The 20,636-nt window shown below is 39.9% G+C and overlaps 3 protein-coding genes across 3 annotated transcripts; 2 read left to right on the top strand and 1 right to left on the bottom strand.

Moving 5' to 3' along the window:
* Positions 1-3,063: 3,063 nt before the first annotated feature.
* Positions 3,064-4,252, bottom strand: LOC107278611 (uncharacterized). The gene has a single exon (XM_015786637.3). It carries the CDS (start codon positions 4,004-4,006, stop codon positions 3,701-3,703), a length of 306 nt encoding a protein of 101 aa, XP_015642123.1. The 5' UTR covers positions 4,007-4,252; the 3' UTR covers positions 3,064-3,700.
* A 5,960-nt stretch (positions 4,253-10,212) lies between these two features.
* Positions 10,213-12,677, top strand: LOC4340162 (uncharacterized). Its single transcript, XM_015786464.3, has 7 exons — positions 10,213-10,657; positions 10,752-10,985; positions 11,151-11,240; positions 11,522-11,671; positions 11,791-11,915; positions 12,065-12,194; positions 12,308-12,677. The coding sequence occupies exons 1-7, from the start codon at positions 10,328-10,330 to the stop codon at positions 12,431-12,433; spliced, it is 1,185 nt and encodes a 394-aa protein (XP_015641950.1). The 5' UTR covers positions 10,213-10,327; the 3' UTR covers positions 12,434-12,677.
* Positions 12,678-15,134: 2,457 nt separating this feature from the next.
* Positions 15,135-18,943, top strand: LOC4340161 (uncharacterized). Its single transcript, XM_015788745.3, has 4 exons — positions 15,135-15,587; positions 16,660-17,433; positions 17,569-17,633; positions 18,233-18,943. Exons 1-4 carry the CDS (start codon positions 15,339-15,341, stop codon positions 18,786-18,788), a joined length of 1,644 nt encoding a protein of 547 aa, XP_015644231.1. The 5' UTR covers positions 15,135-15,338; the 3' UTR covers positions 18,789-18,943.
* The last annotated feature ends 1,693 nt before the right edge of the window (positions 18,944-20,636 follow it).

Genomic DNA, 20,636 nt, shown 5'->3' with positions numbered 1-20,636 from the left:
TTAGCGAAGTAATGGGCCATGCCAGACTTGTTGACTGTGGTTCTTTCCTCCTACTACAATGGCTCCTGCGTTGCAACGGCCTTTTTTATTCAATTTAGTGGGAGGATAGGGCCCTATGGGTTGTTAGTTTTTTTCCTTATAAAATAGGTTTTAGTGTGGATGGTTTTTACAGGAGGAAAGAAAATTTTATGTAGAGGTGGAGGATGACGACTCCCACTTTATAGTAGTAGTAGAAGAGATAATTGAGGTTCAAACATACGACTACTGTTGGAACCAACAAAATCATGGTTGTTGGAATCAACAAAACCATAGTTTGTTTTGAAACGCATGTATTTCATCAAATTTTTATATAAATTAATTAAATCTCTACAATTTTGTTAGAAAATCCCGATTCCAAATGACGTCTAGAATAAAACTAACCAGGGTATGTGACCCTCCCTGAAAAAAACAGTGTATGTGAGTCGCAGATGATGCAATATTTAGGCAAGTGTCTAAAATATTTGCATTGTTTTGTTTGGCCTTAACCGAGATCAAATTTACAAAACAGTAAAGTGATTATTAGTGCTCCAATTATTTTGGAGAGGGTATATTACTTGAGAACGTGTTAGGCCCACATTTTAGGGACAGTGTCCACTGCTGTTGAAGCCTTTCGTGCTCGTCTCTGTCGTCACTGTAGCTAGCAAAATATCGCATCTTTTATTCAATGTCATGTGACTTTTGGTTACATACTCCATTTTCTATCAGTCTCACGCTGTACTACCATTTCTTTTGTTTCTTTGTCTTCAAGATTGCGTTTCGGCCTGACTATGACTGTACCTTCACATACATAATTTTCGACAGAATGTGCTTTGTTTTTTCATGTATAAAACCAACCAATCACAATTTATTTTGTCTGTCCACGGAATGGGCAGAGATCGGAGACGTGAAACATTTCTAATCATTCTTACAAATAAATTTCTTATCATTCTCGTCTTATCGAGATGAGCTTGATAGTACAGTGATAAAAAATTTGTGGTATCTACCCCGAGATCATGTGTTCGATTACTAACATACTTACAATTTATTTTTAAAAAGATGTTTTTTTGGAGGGACGCCTCTCCCTTCAAATCTTCTTTATTTATTTATTTATTCTCGGCTTATCATGTAGTACCTCCTCCATTCTGACAGTAATGAACGTAAAATATATATACTAGCTTTTTCTAGTTACTAACAGATTTGATTTGGTATTCGTTGCCAGAAATAGTTGTTCTTCTGCATTTGGACAGTAGAGGTAGTTGATCGGAAATGCTGTCGGTAAAGGCAGGTGCCACAGTAGAAGTGACTAAATTTAATGAGTCGGCATCAGATGCTACTTGAACAAGTTTGATGGAGCATAGAACCACTTTAACTTGAACGGTGTCCAAATATATCCATAGATATATATAGTCAAGTGGCCCAATCTTATGCTAGCCACAGTGAAATATACCTAAGCATGCTTTGAAAACTACTACTAAGTCGGCAATGCTAGTGGTAGATAGAGAGTTAGACATGGCAAATTGATCATGTCTTATAGCACGAGTTCAATCAACTCAATTGTCCTTAATTCAAATAAACCTATCAAATCATGCTAATGTACTGAGGTATTTAATTTGTACACCAACTGTTTGACAGTGGGGCGAAATTAAATATAATCTCTCTCTGTTACAGGATGTAAGTTGTTTTACCTTTCTGTTAAAGGCCTATATATAGTGACTTACATTCTATAACATTGGGAGTATTGATTCTGGCGCAACTTGTCAAAAAGTGTATGATGTTGAATTTAACAAAAGGTCACTCATAACAAACAAAATTTATGCATGTAGCACCAAAGTAATCAAAATCTCAATTTAAATTTTGTAGTCTTTTACAATCCTATATGCACTATTCGACCAATTTGATCCTAACTATTCCAGAAAAACATGTCAGGATCATTGCATGATCCCACTTGACTAAAAGTCATGAACACAGAAAACCATGAAACTATATATATATGGATGTCAATTTGAGACACTAAACAATGGTTTTATGCTTTTCCCATTACTCCGTGAGGCCAATTGGACTTCTCAATAAGGATTTCCGTATCAACGTCATACACTTATATATCAGCCTAGAATTTGGGTGGAAGAATTAATGCTCCTAGTCACGGCCAAAGTGGTCTGCGTCTGGAGAGAAGGGGACATGAGTAGGACGAAAACCATAGATTCTATTCTACTCCCTCCGTCCTAAAATAAGTACAGTTTTGCACTATTCACGTTTAATGTTTGATCATTCGTCTTATTTAAAATTTTTTTATGATTAGTATTTTTATTGCTATTAGATGATAAAACATGAATACTACTTTATGTGTGACTAAATATTTTTAAATTTTTCATAAATTTTTCAAATAAGACGGACGGTCAAACGTTAGGCATGGATATCCACGGTTGCACTTATTTTGGGACGGAGGGAGTATTCGAGATGAACGTGAAATTCAAATTTGTTAAAAACAAAGAAAGTGGAAGCATTTTACTAGAATATTATAGATAAGATAGCATGTGTGTTTTGTCTATTATCCCAATGTCCCTTTTACACTGTCATAGACAGTTTTTTTATATCCCTGTTTGCTTGAGATATAACAAATGTTTTTGTTTTTAGACCATCTATGATAGTTATGACATCGAGAGCCCTTATTCTTTGCTTTCTGGCTTATAAGTTGTTGCCAAATTTCAAATCTTTAAACTTAATTTTGAATTATTGTAGGCATTTTTGAATGTTTTGGCTGGTAGAAATACAAGTCATATCACAAAATGATTTGGTGTTGCCTCCTTAGCTTTTTTGTACGGCTTATGATCAGCCTAAACCAACTAGAGTGACACAGTAATAAATGTGACAATCAACCACCACACGCGCGTAAAACCGCGTGTGCTAACTATAACACCGACGTATCATAAATAAGCGAAGAACTTGTCCGATATGTTTAACATCTTCCAACCATCCATCCACGAACATAACAGCAATAATATGATCCAACATGTCATATGTACAGATAGAGAAACGAAAACAACGTAAAATAAATGAATGGAATTGATCGCTATATACATGTAGTACAAGCCTAGCTACAAACTACAAGCAGAAGAAAACAACACGAGCACGCGACCACCACACGCAACAAGTTGCAGCTAGCGTTCGACGCGCCTACAAAAAACTTGCCTTCCTAGCGTACTCAACCTCCAATCACTCACTCACCCGACCCGATCGATCGATCAAGCGCGAAATGGAAGAACTAGTAATTAAAAAAAGGAAAAATATTAAAAGCAACAAGCCAACAACACGGGAGAGCAACTAGAAAATCAATTAACCGGATCGAATCAAGCAACGAAATATATAAAAAAAAGAAACACGAATATTAAGGAAAGACCTAATATCGAATAAATAGAACGGACGAGATTTCGAACCCAGACCAACTAGCCCATTATTTTGTAGAGCTAAGATGTGCACTACCATTGAAAGCCTTAGAAAAAATCAATGCAGCACTACACATTTTCGTGTTCTTAAGTAAGAAATTTTGGATTTGGGGGTTACTGTGCACCACCACTGTAGAGCTAGCCGGAAAACCTCGAGTGTTTCTCGAGAGCAACGAAATCATCATCAATGGAGATCGATCGAACTCTAATTAATTAAACTGGTAAACTAATTACTAAACCTAGTGCCCGATCCCAGGGCTCGGGACGGAGCCGAGGAACCTCGCCGCCGCAGCATTGCCGGCGGCCGTCCTCCACCGCGCGAACGACGGCGGCGGCGGCGGAGCTGCTGCTGCTGCTTGCGTCGTCGTCGTCTTCACATCCTGCTCCTCTACTCGCGTCGCCGCCGCCGCCGCCGCCAGCTCGCCGCCGAGCAGCACCCGCGCCGCGTCCGCGCACGTCGTCGCCGGCGGCGCCACGACCGCCACGAGGAGCGCCAGGAGCACCGCCGCCGCCGCCACCCTGCCGCCGCAGTACAGAGGCGCCATTGCTGCTCGATCTCCTAGCCCGATCCGTACCGTACAGTACAGCGCCGTACGAGTGTGTGTGTGTGTGGGTGGGTGGGTTGCTTACTTGCAGGTGAGGTGGTGGAGATCGATGAGATCGAGCGGGGGAAGATTTGGCGGGAATTAGGTAGGCTTTTATACAGATATGCGCGGGAACGAACGGAGGGAGGCGTAGGGACAAGGGCAATTAACAGAGAGAGCATCGCAGCAGCAGTTGTCAGCTCATCTCAGCTAATCCATCAGCTAACCTAAGCTACCTAGAGCTACCTGACATGCGAGAACAATCCAAACCAGCAAGCGCATCGAACAGAGCAAGACACACGGAGACAACAATCAACAGAAATAAAAACAATCCGTTAGATTAAGATATAGTAGATTCTTTTCTAATTAAGATATATAATTTTTTTTATTTCTGTTAGCATATTTTTTAAACTGCTAAAACGGTATGTTTCGTAGAAACCTTTCTATATAAAAATTGCTTTAAAATATCGATTAAACCTAATTTTCAGGTTTATAATAATTAAAAGTCACTTTTAATCATGCGCTAATGATTTTTTTGACCGTATCTTAACTTTTTCTTTATTTTCGCTCATTTCAAACATCATGGTACACATGTTAGAACCGTAAGTGTATTAGGTTACCTATTCTTTTTAATTTGCTTAAGCTTTCAAGATGAAGTGACTGATGCATGTAATAATTGAATGGGTTATAGTTATCTACACCCCGTGTGCTTTATGCCTGCCAGGGTTAGATTATAAAAAAGTAAATTTTATAAAACTACATATATTTTAATCAATCTATCATATACAAATTTAATAATGTGTATCATAAAACTACGTATACTTTACACGGTCTATCACAAAACTACAGATTTAAGAACTTGTTTAACAAAACTACAGATTTAGTGTTTCCGTTTATCATAAAACTACAGGTACTTTACATAATATATCACAAAACTATAGATTTAAGAACCTGTTTTACAAAACTACAAATTTAATATCTTCATTTATTACAAAACTACATGGTTTTATGTAGTTTTGTGATAATGGAGACACTAAATATGTAGTTTTGTGATAGATGAAGACAATAAATGAGTAGTTCTGTAATAAACGAATACAATAAATCTATAGTTTTATGAAATAAGTTCTTAAATCTGTAGTTTTGTGATAGATTGTTCAAAGTACCTGTAGTTTTATGATAAACGGAGACACCAAATATTTAGTTTTATGAAATAAACTCTTAAATCTGTAGTCTTTTTGATAAATTGTGCAACATACCTGTAGTGTTGTGAAATTTACTCTATATTTTTTTTACAAAACTACAAATTTAAGGTATCATATAAGAAAATGAAAAATTTAACATCAGTTTTATTAAAAAGAACTATAACTTTTGTAATCTCAACAGTGCTATGGATATAAATTCTAAAATTATAGTTCTTTGATACCATCATCACTAAATTTGTAAAATTTGTAGTTTTGTGATATGGTACCTTAGATCTGACATATGTAGTTTTACGATAAATTTGATGCTAAATCTGTAGTTTTGTGATACATATTTATAGTTTTGTGATAATTTGGTTGAAGTATTCGTATAAAATTTATGAAATTATAAAAGAATGGTGCGTACTTTTTAATGGTGGTGATATTTGTGTGGGTGGCTTGTGATCGAGGTAGTACGTAGCAGGGTTAATTAGACGCGTGTCTACTCCCTTGAAGCAACGTTTAGCGCCTGAAACTGGTAACTCCGCGTCTTCTTCTTTTGTTTGCATTACCGTGTGTCATAAATTGCTCTCTTTTTTTCCTTTCTGTCAAGAAGATCTCGAATAGAAATTTATAATACGGACGAGGACGAATATGCCTATGGATTTTTATAGCTGACGGAAAAAAAACCCGACAACTTTTGACTTCTGAATTCGGCTAGATAGGTGAAATATTCAGACTACAAACAGAGCTTAACATTGTTAGATCAAGCCAAGTTACGGATTTACATAATCTGAGTACCAAACATGCATTATTAGCTCATGATGACGTCCAAAATAATGAAACTTATGGTATTAAAGAAATCTGAGACGCCAAAGAAATGGATCAAGAACAGCAGCAGCCTGAGCCTGTGTAGTTGTTGCCTTGCAGCTACGAAGGCTTTCCTTCCAAGGAAACGCCTCGTTTGCTCTGATCGACGTACACGGGCTGGAAAGCCAACAACTGCTTTCCTCATTGGAGATTGTTCATGCAGATACAGTTCAGACATCTACCCGATCCAGCCGATATGATACAGTTCTTCAGAATCAAAATATTCAGAGATTGCTCATGCATGGAAGGCACCATTTTCTTTCAGGCAAACTGTTGCTTCTCTTTCGAACTCTGTTGCCTCCTCCAAATCTTTTTGGTTGTTTTGTAATCTGAAATGAGTTCGACTCAATTCTGTCACTGAATGTCTGGATTCTTACCTGATTGTTCAGACATCAGCCATCTCTGTTACAAATCTGAACAAAATCCTCGGACAGACAGCAGAGTGACCACTGCACTTCTTCACTTGCAGAAGTTAATACTTATTGTCGATGTGTTTCACTCTGTGCCTTGCAGAGCTAATTATTTGCTGTCCATGCGTGATCTCATCTCATGAATCATAAATATTTTGTGACAGAAATGAATGAAAACTTCATCATCAGGCAGGTACTATTCACTATTCAGAATTTCAGCTTGAAAAGATCTGAACACGATTCATAACTTCCTACTCGTCCCTGGCTCCACCGCTGTCCTTGTTCTGACTTTGACATGGAGTAGATCTGTAGATTGATGGTTACATGGATAAACGACAAATTAAAGAGCTAATAATTAATGTGTTGCGCGTTTTACTTTCTTAAGCATCCCTAGCATCTTCACACTCTTCTTTCCTGGTTTCTTATCCGTTTCTCAAAGTCAGTAAATTAAACCTTATACAAATGATCAAATTGACACTAATCAGTCCAAAACTGAAATTGTACCACCCAGTACTTTTGCTAACATCAGAAGTAACTATGGTCGTTCTGGAAGTCTAAAAATTATCATTAGATAAATTTTGTTTGATTATAGATATTTTGGTTTTGTTTGGTACAGTTCAGAAACCAAGATTTTCTGGACTTGGATGTTAGGATAGACAATATTGTTCCGATTTCAAATAAAACATAAAAGTTTAAACCACAGTAATTTAACTTACAAACTTCTTGTAAAAATGGAACTGCAATTCTAAAAGTTTCATCGGATTAAAAATGCTAGGGAAGGTGTCATCTCATATGGACATCCACGCAATTGGCAATTGCCGACAAGCTGGCATGTTCATTAATTTAATTAAATTACACCAACTTTGCAGAGTTCAACCATAAGCCACTGAAAACCTACTCATCTTTGATGTGATCCCAATCAGATGCACGCGTGGAAGGCAATTTGGCAATTGGCAAGTGGATATCATCGAAGAGAGCTGGATTAAGATTGTTAAGTGTTGTTATTTTCGGCATCAACCAGAAATTGCATGCATACACATGCTGTATAATAATGAAGTGTGCACGCGAAATTCTCAACTTGTTTTATGTGCTGAAATATATGTGTAATATGTGCAGCTGCTCCAACGTATCACTCTGGAATTCTATCGCCTATTCTAAGTATAATTAACTGTAAACTGTCTGACTCTTTGAGTGTTTGCTTGGGCAACAAAATTTGTATATATGCTTGTTATAAAATCATTTAGTACAAATTAAGCCACATGCATGCATTGCTTGTTCATACACTGTTACAAACTTCAAATTAATTAATATTCGTGTTTTTATTGATTGACTTTAATTAGTAATGTTTTGAACCTTTTTCCAAGATTATTATGTTTTTTTGTGTGTTTGTGATGATATGATCCAAAAACTGCCTATAGTTTTGTCACCTAGGATGAAATATTATATGCTAATTTTCCTGAGGCTGACATGGCGCACAAGCTATAGGCCAGGATGATGACTCAGCTCCAGCGAGTTGGTACTCGGTAGGTTAATTAGAGAGAGAGGCAAACATCGCGTAAGAGCGTTTAATGGTATAGAAAACTATTAACTTCAAATCACTTATAGTTAACTTAAACATAGCCTATAAATATATACTACACTATTAATATATGGTCTCGCCTGTCATACACATATTGTGTCTTGTAGTCTATGCTGCAACTGGCTATAAATATATAGCCCGTTGATCTTCTCTCTCCTCTTTTATCTTCTTAATATGTGTTTATAGCTGACTTATATTTCGCTATTATACCTGCTCTAATTGAAGACGACATAGGCTTAATTAGGACCCATTAATGGTAGATCGAGTCATGCAAAGCTATAGCTTAACGTCGCTTGATTGTTTGACACTCCGATGGTGAGACGTGTATGGGTAAGCCTGAGTCGGCCATGACTTTGCTTGAAAAGAACAGAGGTTTGTGTTTTGGATTTGGATTGTTTTATTTGATATATTATATATTGTCAAGAAAAGAGCTACCACATTCAGTGCTGAAGCCAGAATCTTATTATGACGGGGGACAACTTGACAAGTAAATACGATAAAAAAAAGTGCCGTAAAAAGATATGCAAATGCCAAGGTTTACTGGAGCCATTTTTTTTAGAAGGGTATTTTTTACCCGGCCTCTATATCCAGCTGGATATATTCAATTTTTTAAAATTAGGAACTTAGCTCTCAAATAATCCATTTAAAATTCGCTCCTACGGGGATTTGAATTTAAACTCGGGACCTTGGGTGCTACTCAGATCCCTACAACCAGCCAACCGCTAGGTTATATGCCTTTTCACTACTACAACTAATATATCGTATCAACGTAAAAAAGCATATGATGATAATAAAAAGAATTATTTCATTTCGAATTAGCCGTATGAGTACTAAACATATGGATGATAAGTGGTATTGGTGATAATATCATCCGAATTAAAAGTCCAAATAAATAGGTAAGCAATCAGACAATAACAAAATCGTGGCAAAATGAAAAAAAAAATTATCTATATTGCAGGTATTAACTAATATACTAGAGATTTAAAATCAAAGAGGATAGCTAAAATCAGTGGCGAAGGTAAGGGGGTGCCGAAGGGTGCCAACACCCCCCTATCCAAATACTAACACCACTACACCCCCATGTTTTTACTCTATATTAAGTTAGCTAAGATAAGTATTTATCTAGTTTATTTTGTGTAGCTTGAAAGTATTATCAGTTTAGTTAGTTAGCAAGTCTAAAAATATTAGCAAGAAACATGATCTACAAAATTAGTTTGTGATTTCTCATCTTTTTCAAAGTAAAATAGATGATACTTATTTGTGAGATTATTTAATAGTTTACATTAAAAGAATTTAGCAATAAAGACTAGTTTTAAATTTCCAATGATATTATTAAAGAGCTAAAATTCAAGTTTTTCTTAAAGGACTAGTTTACGCATTGCTTGTTATTGACGGTGGCTATTTTTAAAGGACTAGTTATTCGGTCTCATGGTTTATCTTCACCCTACACCCCCCTAATCTCAAATCCTAACTTTGCCCCTGGTTAAAATATACTATAAAGATTGAGGTTCACTATTTGATTCTGTATACGATGGTAAATTATAACGTAAAATATTAGCCACTGAGTGATGTATAAACATAATTATTAGATACTTAAATTTTAATGAAGTGTAGTAGTACCTTCTTTCTTTTTAACGATGTATTGGCATATTAGTTCTGTTTTTAAACAGATAACGTTTTGGTATCATACAGATAACGTACGTTCTGGTACTAATTATAACCAAGTCGAGGAATTTCAAAAGTTTTTGTTGAGAGAACTGCAGATAGCTCTCCATGAGGCAGGCAGGCCTACTGATTGTATTGATTGGGTAGCTGGATTGAAGTTAATCAAGGCTAATTAACCACATAGGGATAGGTTAATTAAGCAAATGGGACGGGTTATATGCCGGGGGTGTAGGAGGGTTATGGAGGAGGCCTGAACTGAATTTGGGCCGGCCCAGGAGAAAGCCCAACATAACAACCCCTACCTCAACTCTCCAACGGCTTTTTGAACAAGGTTGGTTGCTCGCTCACCATTTCCTCCCATGGACCGCGTCCACAGAACCACCTCACACGCGCCGCGCAACAACCGCACCGCCGGTCCATACACCGGGTCCACGCGAGGCTCCCAGTCTCCCACTCCTCTCCACTACACACACACACTCTTCTCCAGCTTCTTCCCGCCACGAGTCCCTTATCCACCGGCGGGCGGCGGCCAACTTCCCACCCCCCAAACCTCACCGCCGCTCGATCCCATCCACCGCCCATGGCCGCCGCCGCCGATGACCTCGCGCGCCGCCTCGCCGCGTTCATACCGCTCCCGCAGCCGCCGCAGAAGGAGCAGCTCTCCGGCGTGGCCGCGGCGGTGCTCGACGCCGGCGGCCGCCTCGGACGCGCTGTGGGCGACGTGTTCCGACGCCTGCGCATCGACGAAGGCCTCGACGTCGCCTTGGCGCAGCGGCACCGCAGGAACGGGGGTTCCAGGATCGCCGCCGCCGCCGCCGCCGTTGATGCGCGGGTCAGCAAGGACAGCGGCGGCGGCGGCGTCGCCGGGCACGATCCGGTCGGCGTCTCCGGCCGGTTCGCGCGGTCGCAGGCAAGAACCTAAACCCCGCGCGCGCGCGCGTGCGTGCTCGATCGCTCTCGCCATGGGAATCCTCGGCGGCTAAAGGAGGCGTTCTTGGGTGCAGGGGAGCATGAACCTGTCGGCGACGTACGACAGCCGGACGAGCGACGTGGAGAGCTCGGTGGTGGCGAGGGGGGACCTGTGGCGCGCCGAGGCGTCGCACAGCAGCGCCGCCGCGGCCGCGCCGCCGCTGTTCATGGTGCAGCTCGGCCCGGTGCTGTTCGTGCGCGACACCACGCTGCTGTTCCCGGTGCACCTGTCCAAGCGCCATCTCATCTGGTACGGCTTCGAGCGCAAGGTAATGAGCAATGCAATTGCATATATTTTGTGCTAATGCAATTGCTAAATGTATTGCTAAATGATTATGCTATTTCTGCTAAATGTATTGCTTGATCCTTCGATTTTTATGTGCACAACATTTTGTGCCAATGTATTGCTAAATGATTATGCTATTTCTGCACAGAATGGTGTGCATTCAGTCTGTCCTGCTTACTGGTCAGCTCACAGAAGATGGTTCTTCATGTCAATGATTTGCCTAAATCCTTTTACTTGTGTAAGTTTTGGCATTTTCTCTACAATTTCTTCTTTCAGCTCATAGCTCATGCTAGAATGAGAGGACTGTCAATTGGATATGCTACTTCTCATCCAGCACATTGAGCTTAATTGTGCTGTTTATTTCTGTATTTTAGTTGCAGACAATGTGGACATGTGGTTAACTGAACATTTGTATTAGGAATACTTCTTATTTCACAATTCCTGAAAAATATCAAACTTAATAGCTAGTTCTTTTATTTATATTTCGCCTGTCTTACCTTGATCTTCCAAATCAAGCAGTCATTCATGGACATGCAATTTCCAAATGGACAACTAAGATATGTAGCCGGCGATGGGTTCACTACTCGCGCATTTCTTCCTCTATGTCGCGGGATCTTTCAAGCCCATGCGAAATTCCCAGGAGAGAAGAAGTTTAGTTACTCATTCAAGGTCAGCTGCCAAATGAACTCCAAACCATATCTGAATTTGCTGCATCTGAATTCTGAAGCTTCATTGCTGCATCGCATTGTGCGATTAGTACTACTTACAATGTGATCAGTTTCTTCCAGAACAGGAGTGGAGGAAGCATCACTCCAATGGTGCAGTGGCCAGATAAGTCTTTCTCACTGGGGACTATCCAAACACTGTCATGGAAGAGATGTGGCCTTATGTTGCAACCAGCCCTGCAATTCAGGCAAAATGTCTTGAACACCTCTGTTCTTTCTCATTCACACTGTTCACCAATGATCCATAAATCAGATGTGATTGCGAATTCTAATATAGCATCAAAATTTAGCTGAAATTGGCATCCAAAACTGACTGTCATTTCGTTCTGACAAACAGCATATGCCCTACTTTCGGTGGAAGCCGTCCGGGTTTGTCCATGGAGTTGATCCATTCGGTGAATGAGAATGCTGGTGTTGTTTGTGGCTACTCTCACACTGCTTCTCCTTCTGCCTATGCGTCTATATCGGTGTGTCCAGTTTGTTCTACATAGCCCTTAACTGCAAATGAAACTTATTGTCCTAGCAAAAAAAAATCATGTAAGTTTTAACCTCTGTGATAATGCCTTTTTGTGTATTGCAGATTGGGAGATCAAAGTTGAACGGGAGTGCAGCAAGTTCAGGGTTAGTGTTGAGAGTTGACGCTCCCCTCCATAGCTTTGGCCGGCCCTGGTTCTCTATTCAGATGAACAGCGGTCTGGAGTTCTGAACTTCTGGTTGTTCAGTGTTTTTCTTCAAACTGAACAATGCAGAAAGTATTACATTGAAGAAACACTTGTATAGACAGTCAAATGTTGCAGGAACCGATTGCTTCTTTGTTGGTGATCGGTGGAATGCCAGATCTCCTAGCCAAAATTTACAAAACAAAATTTGTGGACAGTGATGTGTGTATATATGTGTGTCAGAAAGTATATATATTTTTTAATAATGAAATTCATTTCGACCTTTGCTTCTTTGAAGGTACAGAAATTATTACAAAGCTGTAGTTTAAAACAATTGTGAATTATATTGACACAGTTTGATGGAAAACAAAATAACTAACTGAAATACCAGCCTAAAGATAACAAAACTTTTACGGTACTACTTAACTTTGCACTAGAACTTATCCACTCACACATATTCAGAGGGCTTGTGTAGGATTATTAACAGTATATTTAACATCAATTGGATTTGTGTAGGAATTCAATTACACACCACAAAGATATTAACCTTCAAATTTAGGGTGAATAACCAACATGATCCTTGAACTTTCGCTTAGAGATCAATTTAGTCCTTGACATTTTGTATTGTCCAAACAAGTCCCTAAAGTTCAATGTGTGATTTAATATAGTCCTTGGACCCTCTAAAAATACCATGTGTACATGCCATATCATCTATACATGCAAATGCAATACTATTTAAATATCCATTCTACCCTTACGTTTTCATAGGAAATAAAGAAAAACTATTGGAAAAAACAAAAAAAAAAGGTTTTGGCCATTGGCAAAAAGATGTAGCATTGGTAACAAACTTTTTTTTTGGCATTTTCCTTTGTTTTATGATTGCTTCTTCTTGTTTTTCCCTTTGTTTTTTTATAAAAAATGTAAGGTTAAAATGGACATTTAAATGTGAACTTTACATGCATGAATGATGTGGCATGTCCACATGGTATTTTAAGTGGGTCCAAGGACTATATTAAGCCGCATGATAATCTTTAGGGACTTATTTGGACACTATAAAGCATTAAGGGCTAATTCGACCTTTGAGTAAAAGTTAAAGGACTAAACTGACTATTCACCCTCAAATTTACCCAAAAAAGGGACACGGCAGAAGTTCAGATATCTTTTTTTTTTCTTTTGAGTTCCAATTCAGCTCTACCCTCATAAGTTGATTCGTAAATGTCTGTAACCCTATTCATAAAGGTTTGAGGAAAAAAACTACATGCAAATTTTCGCCAACTACATATAAAGATTTAGCAATTGGATGCTGTTATACTGCACATCATAGGTTGTTTCTTGGAGCCAAGCGTTCTTGCCCCAAGCTGGACAAGTAAACTGCAGCAGCTGTATAACAGCAGGTACAATAGCAGGCTATAAGCCAGTTATAAACATATTTTAAAGAGATAAAAGAAGATAAAGAAGAGCAACAGGCTACAGATCTGTAGCCAGCTGTAGCACGGATTCCAAGACATACGGTGTGTATGATAGGTATGACCAGATATTAATAGTACAGTGAGCAATTATTGTATGAATTGGTTATTATATTGGCTATAGATGATTTAGAGCTAGTAATTGGCTATACTATTAAACTTGCTCTAAAAGGATGGCACATGCACACAACCGTTTCATAATTGTGATATTAGTCTATCAAAATGTGTGGAGCATGATGGATAATTAATTGATTATTAGGCTGGAGTGAAGCAGCACAAACTAGCTTATAAACTCGCAAGTCAAAAATTGATCCCGTGCTTGGAAGACCGGGCGTGTTATGGAACCGTGCATGCAATCGACATGATGTTTCTTCGATGCAACGGAATTAATTCTCCTCCATACTTTCCTCTTCTCCCAATTTTTTTGGTACAACTTGTCCTTACACTACGGGAAAAACTTGCCAACCCAATAATTAATAAATTAATTAAATCCAGATGGTATTGACAACATGTTACGTCTGAATTAAGTCTCAACTTTGTAATTGTGCTGCGAATCAAGAGAAGGAAATGGATAAGCACCGACGATTTGGTGGTAGATCTATATGGGTACAACTTTATTCACCAGGACTCAAATTATGAAACCCACAAATATCGTGCATATGTAAATATGCTTTCAATAAAACTTCATTAATTGAGGCTAAAATGTTACCACTGGTACATGTTTCTTTGAACATCCATTAAAGAGTGAAATGGTATACTTCATCCGTCTCAAAATATAAGCTTTTTTGTATTTCGACATAGTCTTCGAGATGTTATTTTGATCAACAATATCTGTAAAACTAAAATATTTTAAATAAACAGAGTTACATATTATGATAGTTTGCTTAATGATAAATCTAGTAACATTAATTTTACATGATTGATCTTTTTTATTTTTTATATTAATAGTTAAAATTAAAAATGTTTGATTTGACACTATGCTAAAATACTTATATTTTGGGACGGAGTGAGTATGTGTGAATGCGATGTACATGTGTAGCTTGTGGTGTGTGATTTTCATGTAATAAAAGAAAGAAAAATCTTAAATAATAATAATAATAATAGTTAAAAACACTCAGAAAAAGATGAATAGTCATCTTTTTTTTTTACATTGCTAAACTTCTTGGTATCTTATTCATAACCATTTATAGGATATTAATTCCTCGTAAAATTGTCTCCCTCGACTTGCCCTGTTGTCCACGTTGACTCGAGACTTAATTGTAACTGTGTACTACTACGAGCTTAATCAGCACAACCCGTATAAATGATTCCGTGAGCTGGTTGATCGCCTTGATTTATTTGCAGATTAATTCCGATCGAAATTAAAGTTGCATCGTCTCTGCAAACTCTGCAGCTACGTGTTATCTCCTCCTCTCTTAGCTTCTCCTAATTTTTTCGCTAGTTTCGTTTCACTTCAGACTTCAGAGCAGTTGCACCGTGCACATGCATGACGCATGAGCCGATGAGCAGAAGCAGCTCCAGCTTCTTCAGGCGGGACGCCGCCGGCAACGAGGAGAGGGCGGCGCTGACGACGCCGCCGCCGCTGCCGGCGGAGGACGACATGGGCGGCGCTCCGGCCGGACGGCGGCGGTGGCCGTCGTCGGTGATGAGGATGAAGGGCGTCGGTTCCGTCATGGTCGGCGTCGTCTTCCTCGCGTTGCTCATCCTCGTACACAGATGGGTCGGCCTCGACGCTGTAAGCATCTGCAATTACGCATCTTACTGATTTTTTTTTTATGAACACGTAAAAGAAGTACACTTCAATATATTAAAAGAAAAAAGTTTTAATTACATAACGCATTCAGCTAGATCGACTTATGTCAGAGGGGAAGGGAGAAAAGCATCTTACTGATCATTTTGTGTTTTTTGTGTCAAGATTTTTTTATTATTATTATTTTTTTTTGCATTCTTTGGCTGTGATCAACTGTTCCAACTTCCAACATCAAGATCAAGTCAATATGTTGTTATATGTTGCGTGTTAATTAGGACAAGGATTGAAAACGAGTGCTGCATGACCAAGAAAACTAGTAAGAAACAGGGTAACTTGTGCTAATCGATCGCATTCCATAATTCCAATACCAACAGGCGTTTGATAGTGCCATGTGGCAACAAGTTACTGCTGGCTAGCCAAGTCAAACAAGTGACGTTGTACTCGATCAGAGTCTCAGACCAGAGTTAATCAAACTATTGAACATTGAAGTACTTCGATCACCGCTAATAATGTCCTTAATCACCAATGTTCTAGATCAGCTACGTGTGCTCATATTGTTCTTTCTACTACTAACTTGAAAGTGGATTTTAAAATCTCCGGTGAATGTTCTGTTATAGTTTGCATATCACTTAAATAGTCATAATATTAAAAACAATTGATTGAAATTCAACTTTTAGGAGTTTAAAAAAAAATAAACTACAGCCAGTTAACATATATTTATTGTTAAATAATTTTTTTTCAACATGTAGAAGTTAAATTTAATCTTGTATGTTTGTGAAGTAATCTATGACATATTAATATATATTTTTGTTTTTTTTCTTATTTTTTTCATAACCTTTTGAGTGGCATGTAATAAGTAACGAGGGGACATTCTCTCGAGAGTTTAGAATAGTTTCTTCTATTGACATCTATACAAAATGAAATTAAAATGACACGTTTTGATTTATCAAATTAGAAATTAATTGGAAACAAAAACTGTATTTGGGTCATATATAGAGCTCAAAGATTTACGAGTACGTGTTCCTGAATCCTGATCCATATGCTTGCACACGTACAGTCGTTTCTACGTGACAGCAGCATGGTGAGGACCAGCACGCGACAATGGCATCCCCACCACAACATCTCCACGCCGCCGCTGATGACACTGCCGCCCTTCTCCTGCGGCAACGGCACGGCGGCGCCGGCGACGTGCCCCGCGACGCCGCCATCGCCGCCGCCGACGTCGAAGCCCGCCACCGGCGGCGAGCCAGCGGCGTCGTGCCCGGACTACTTCCGGTACATCCACGACGACCTCCGGCCGTGGCGCGGCGCCGGGATCACGCGCGAGGCGGTGGAGCGCGGCCGGCGCCACGCCTACTTCCGGCTGGTGGTGGTGTCCGGCCGCGCCTACGTGGAGACGTACCGGCGCTCGTACCAGACGCGCGACGCGTTCACACAGTGGGGCGTCGCGCAGCTGCTGCGCCGCTACGCCGGCCGCGTCCCCGACGTGGACATCATGTTCGCCTGCGACGACCGGGGCCGGGTGCGCGCCGCCGACTTCGCCGCGGCGCCGGCGGACGCGCCGCCGGTGTTCCGGTACTGCAGGGACGCGACGACGCTGGACGTCGTGTTCCCGGACTGGTCGTTCTGGGGGTGGCCGGAGGTGAACATCGGCGCGTGGCCGGCGACGCTGGAGGCGGTGCGCCGCGAGAGCGCGCGCGTGCGGTGGCCGGAGCGCGAGCCGTTCGCGTTCTGGAAGGGCAACCCCGGCGTCGCGCGCATCCGCGGCGAGCTCATGAAGTGCAACCCGGCGTCCGATGGCAAAGACTGGAACGCTCGTCTCTTTAGCCAGGTACTCCGTACTTTCAAAAAGGAAAAAAATATCATAACATTAATTGAAGGGGCTATCTATATGGGATTCACTCGATTTTTTTGTTAGTATTTAGTCATTGATGTCAAATTGCAAAATTCTCATGTCATTTTGTAGGATTGGAATCATGCCATACATAACGGCTTCAAAGATTCTAGCATACCGAAGCAATGCTTACACAGGTAATGTGTCATATACATGTGTAAATTCTCAAGTATATACTACGTACGATATTATTTTTAAGATGACACCATTTATTTTCAGAGCAATGTTTGACCATTCGTCTAACTAAAAGATTTAATGTAAATATGCTAAAGTATAGCTCATACTTAATATTTATTTACAATAAAATAAGTCACAAGAAAATATATAACAGGTTATGTAGTGTTTGGTTTTATAAAATGAAGGTCAAACGATACACCAGTCAATGATGTCATTTATTAAGAAACAGATAGATTATCATTTTATCGCATGATCTGTAAAAACTATACGTGAAAACAAAGCAATTTTACAGAAATTTTTAGACAAAATAAACTAATTCACATTAAAATCATGTAAAAAAATCATGCATTATTCTAGGTGAGCTCTAAACCGTCTTATGTGAAAATTCTGCAATACTTTCGATTATTTACCATACACATTATAAACGTAGCCACTCATATACACGCTCTCTCGACTACACGGACAAATGGACAGCATGCATAATACATTCATGGTGTCAAAAAACATATATGATTTTTTGTCAAACATAAGGCTGCAAAATTAATCAATCGATTTGCAGGTACAAGATATACATAGAGGGGGAAGCATGGTCGGTGAGCGAGAAGTACATCATGGCATGCGACTCGCCGGTGCTGTTCGTCAACACCCCGTACCAGGACATCCTCTCCCGGGGACTCGTCGCCGGCGAGCACTACTGGCCGATCAACCGGACCCGGATGTGCGAGTCCATCAGGGCCGCCGTCGACTGGGGCAACGCCCACCCGGCGGCGGCGCGCCGCATCGGCGAGCAGGGGAGCCGGTTCGTGCGGGAGCAGATGGCCATGGACTACGTCTACGACTACATGTTCCACCTCATTACCGAGTACGCCAAGCTGCTCCGGTACAAGCCTACCGTGCCGGCGAACGCAGTTGAGATCTGTGCCGAGAGCATGGCGTGCGCCGCCGCGGCGGGGAGGGAGAGGGAGTGCATGGATGAGTCCGTGGAGGGGTTCGTCGCCGGGTTTGATCCGTGCTCGCTGCCGCCGCCGTTCACGGAGGAGGAGAAGAGGGAGATCGCCGCTAAGGAGGAGGAGGTGCTGAGGAAGGTGGCGAAGTTGGAGGAGGAGAACATGTAGCAAAGCGAATGGAAAATGATACTGGATTTTTAAAAGATGATTATTCACAATGTAAGACTTTCTAACATTGTTCATTATTCATATGGATGTTAATGAACGTGTGCAATGCAGTCTTACAGTGTGAACGGAGGAAATAAAGTTTAAATAGGCGACAATATATTTTGCAAGTTTTTTTTACTTACACGCGCGCACACACCACTGTACACGTAACCCCACACACACCCCTCCGCAAATGCGTCCCCCAACACATACTATAAGAGACGGTTCACCTAAACCCTGTTAAAAGCTCATGTGCACATACGTAATATTTATAGACACCAAGATTTCAACCCTGATGGGTGAAGTCATGCAACCACGACTCTACCACTACATTAATAATGCTTTATCATATTTTGCTAGTTTTTTATACTCTACCAATTAGGCTATAGGCCAACCCAAGAACCAAGATGGACATATCGCTACCAATGGTAGAAGGAGGTTGCTATGCAGCGCACATTTGTTCTTATGAACAATTTATTTTTTAAAAAAACAATCATCTCAAAACTTTAGTTCGAGAAATTTTTTTCTAGAAACTTTCAAACTTTTATAAAAACGAACAGGAACAAAGGCTAAGGGCCTATTTCATTAGCCCATCAACTTGTACGGCCCAGATTGCAGGTCAATTTGCGCTGGAGGCCCATTCAGTCAATTGGGTTGGGGCTTTCATGATCTCTTCCTCTCCAACAGCATCGAGATGAGAAGTGGAGAGATTTTATCGCATTAGTTGTTTGCACCTTTTAGATTAAGGAAAAAAATACTCTTCCCGTCCTAAAATAATATAAGAAGCTCTAGAGTTGGACACAATTATTAAGAAAGTAGGTAGAAATAAGTGGTAGATGGTTGTGATTGGATGAGTAGTGAAGGTAAGTGGGAAAAGTGAATGGTGGAGGGTTGTGGTTGGTTGGGAAGAGAATGTTGGTGGAGAAGTTGTTATATTTTAGGACAAATCCTGAGGTATAAAAATTGTTATATTTTGGAACGGAGGGAGTAGTTTACATCTTCGGTCTTTGTCGACAGGCACATAGCCATTATGTTTTAGAATTAAAAATAAAAACACAAATGAGTGATGGGACAAATTCCAACTCTTCTGAGAAGATGATCACTAGAATTAAAAACTAAGACAAACAATATAAAATTCTAGCAAATAATTTTGTAAGTTCTACTTCATCCAAAACGGCAAAAAAAAAATCCTTACGTATGTTGTTTGTACGTACTAGTTGAGGGTGTTTAGATTCAGGGGTGTAAAGTTTTTGCGTGTCACATCGGATATTATATAGGGTGTCCCATAGGATGTTCAGACACTAATAAAAAAATAATTACAGAATCCGTCAGTAAACCACAAGACGAATTTATGAAGCCTAATTAATTTGTCATTAGCAAATATTTACTATAGCACCACATTATCAAATCATAGAGCGATTATGCTTAAAATATTCATCTCGCAAATTAGTCGCAATATGTATAATTAGTGGCCCGACCACTAAACCAGTGAACTAAGAGCTCGATCGGTTCATTTACCGATCCGGTCCTAATAACTATGGTTTAAACGTTCGATGTGATAGTCTGATAGGGTGAAAATTTTTGAGATTGGGTCTAAATATGGCTGTAGTACTATGGTGCACATTCTCACAAAGGCTTCATCAATCCATAGATCAATACCACCTGGCACCTGCACCAAATATGGCTGCAGAATACCGAATACGGCCTAGAACCTCGAACAATTTTCTCCTCTTGCCCACGGATAGGGACTGACTTAAAAATGTGGCACTTGTGCAGATACAGAAGATCTTTTTTTTTTTTTTTAAGTTC

The sequence above is a fragment of the Oryza sativa genome, chromosome 6 (genome assembly GCF_034140825.1).
Source record: "Oryza sativa Japonica Group chromosome 6, ASM3414082v1".
Lineage (NCBI taxonomy): Eukaryota > Viridiplantae > Streptophyta > Magnoliopsida > Poales > Poaceae > Oryza > Oryza sativa.
This window is presented reverse-complemented; position numbering and strand designations above follow the sequence as displayed.

What these genes read in the sequence shown, in the direction of transcription:
- LOC107278611 (XM_015786637.3), bottom strand. Translation starts at nt 4,006, where the DNA reads ATGGCGCCTCTGTACTGCGGCGGCAGGGTGGCGGCGGCGGCGGTGCTC.
- LOC4340162 (XM_015786464.3), top strand. Translation starts at nt 10,328, where the DNA reads ATGGCCGCCGCCGCCGATGACCTCGCGCGCCGCCTCGCCGCGTTCATA. An exon ending in GCCTAAATCCTTTTACTTGT is followed by an intron (nt 11,241 to 11,521) that starts GTAAGTTTTGGC and finishes CAAATCAAGCAG; the next exon opens with TCATTCATGGACATGCAATT. An exon ending in CAACCAGCCCTGCAATTCAG is followed by an intron (nt 11,916 to 12,064) that starts GCAAAATGTCTT and finishes TCTGACAAACAG; the next exon opens with CATATGCCCTACTTTCGGTG.
- LOC4340161 (XM_015788745.3), top strand. Translation starts at nt 15,339, where the DNA reads ATGACGCATGAGCCGATGAGCAGAAGCAGCTCCAGCTTCTTCAGGCGG. An exon ending in GATGGGTCGGCCTCGACGCT is followed by an intron (nt 15,588 to 16,659) that starts GTAAGCATCTGC and finishes GCACACGTACAG; the next exon opens with TCGTTTCTACGTGACAGCAG. An exon ending in CCGAAGCAATGCTTACACAG is followed by an intron (nt 17,634 to 18,232) that starts GTAATGTGTCAT and finishes ATCGATTTGCAG; the next exon opens with GTACAAGATATACATAGAGG.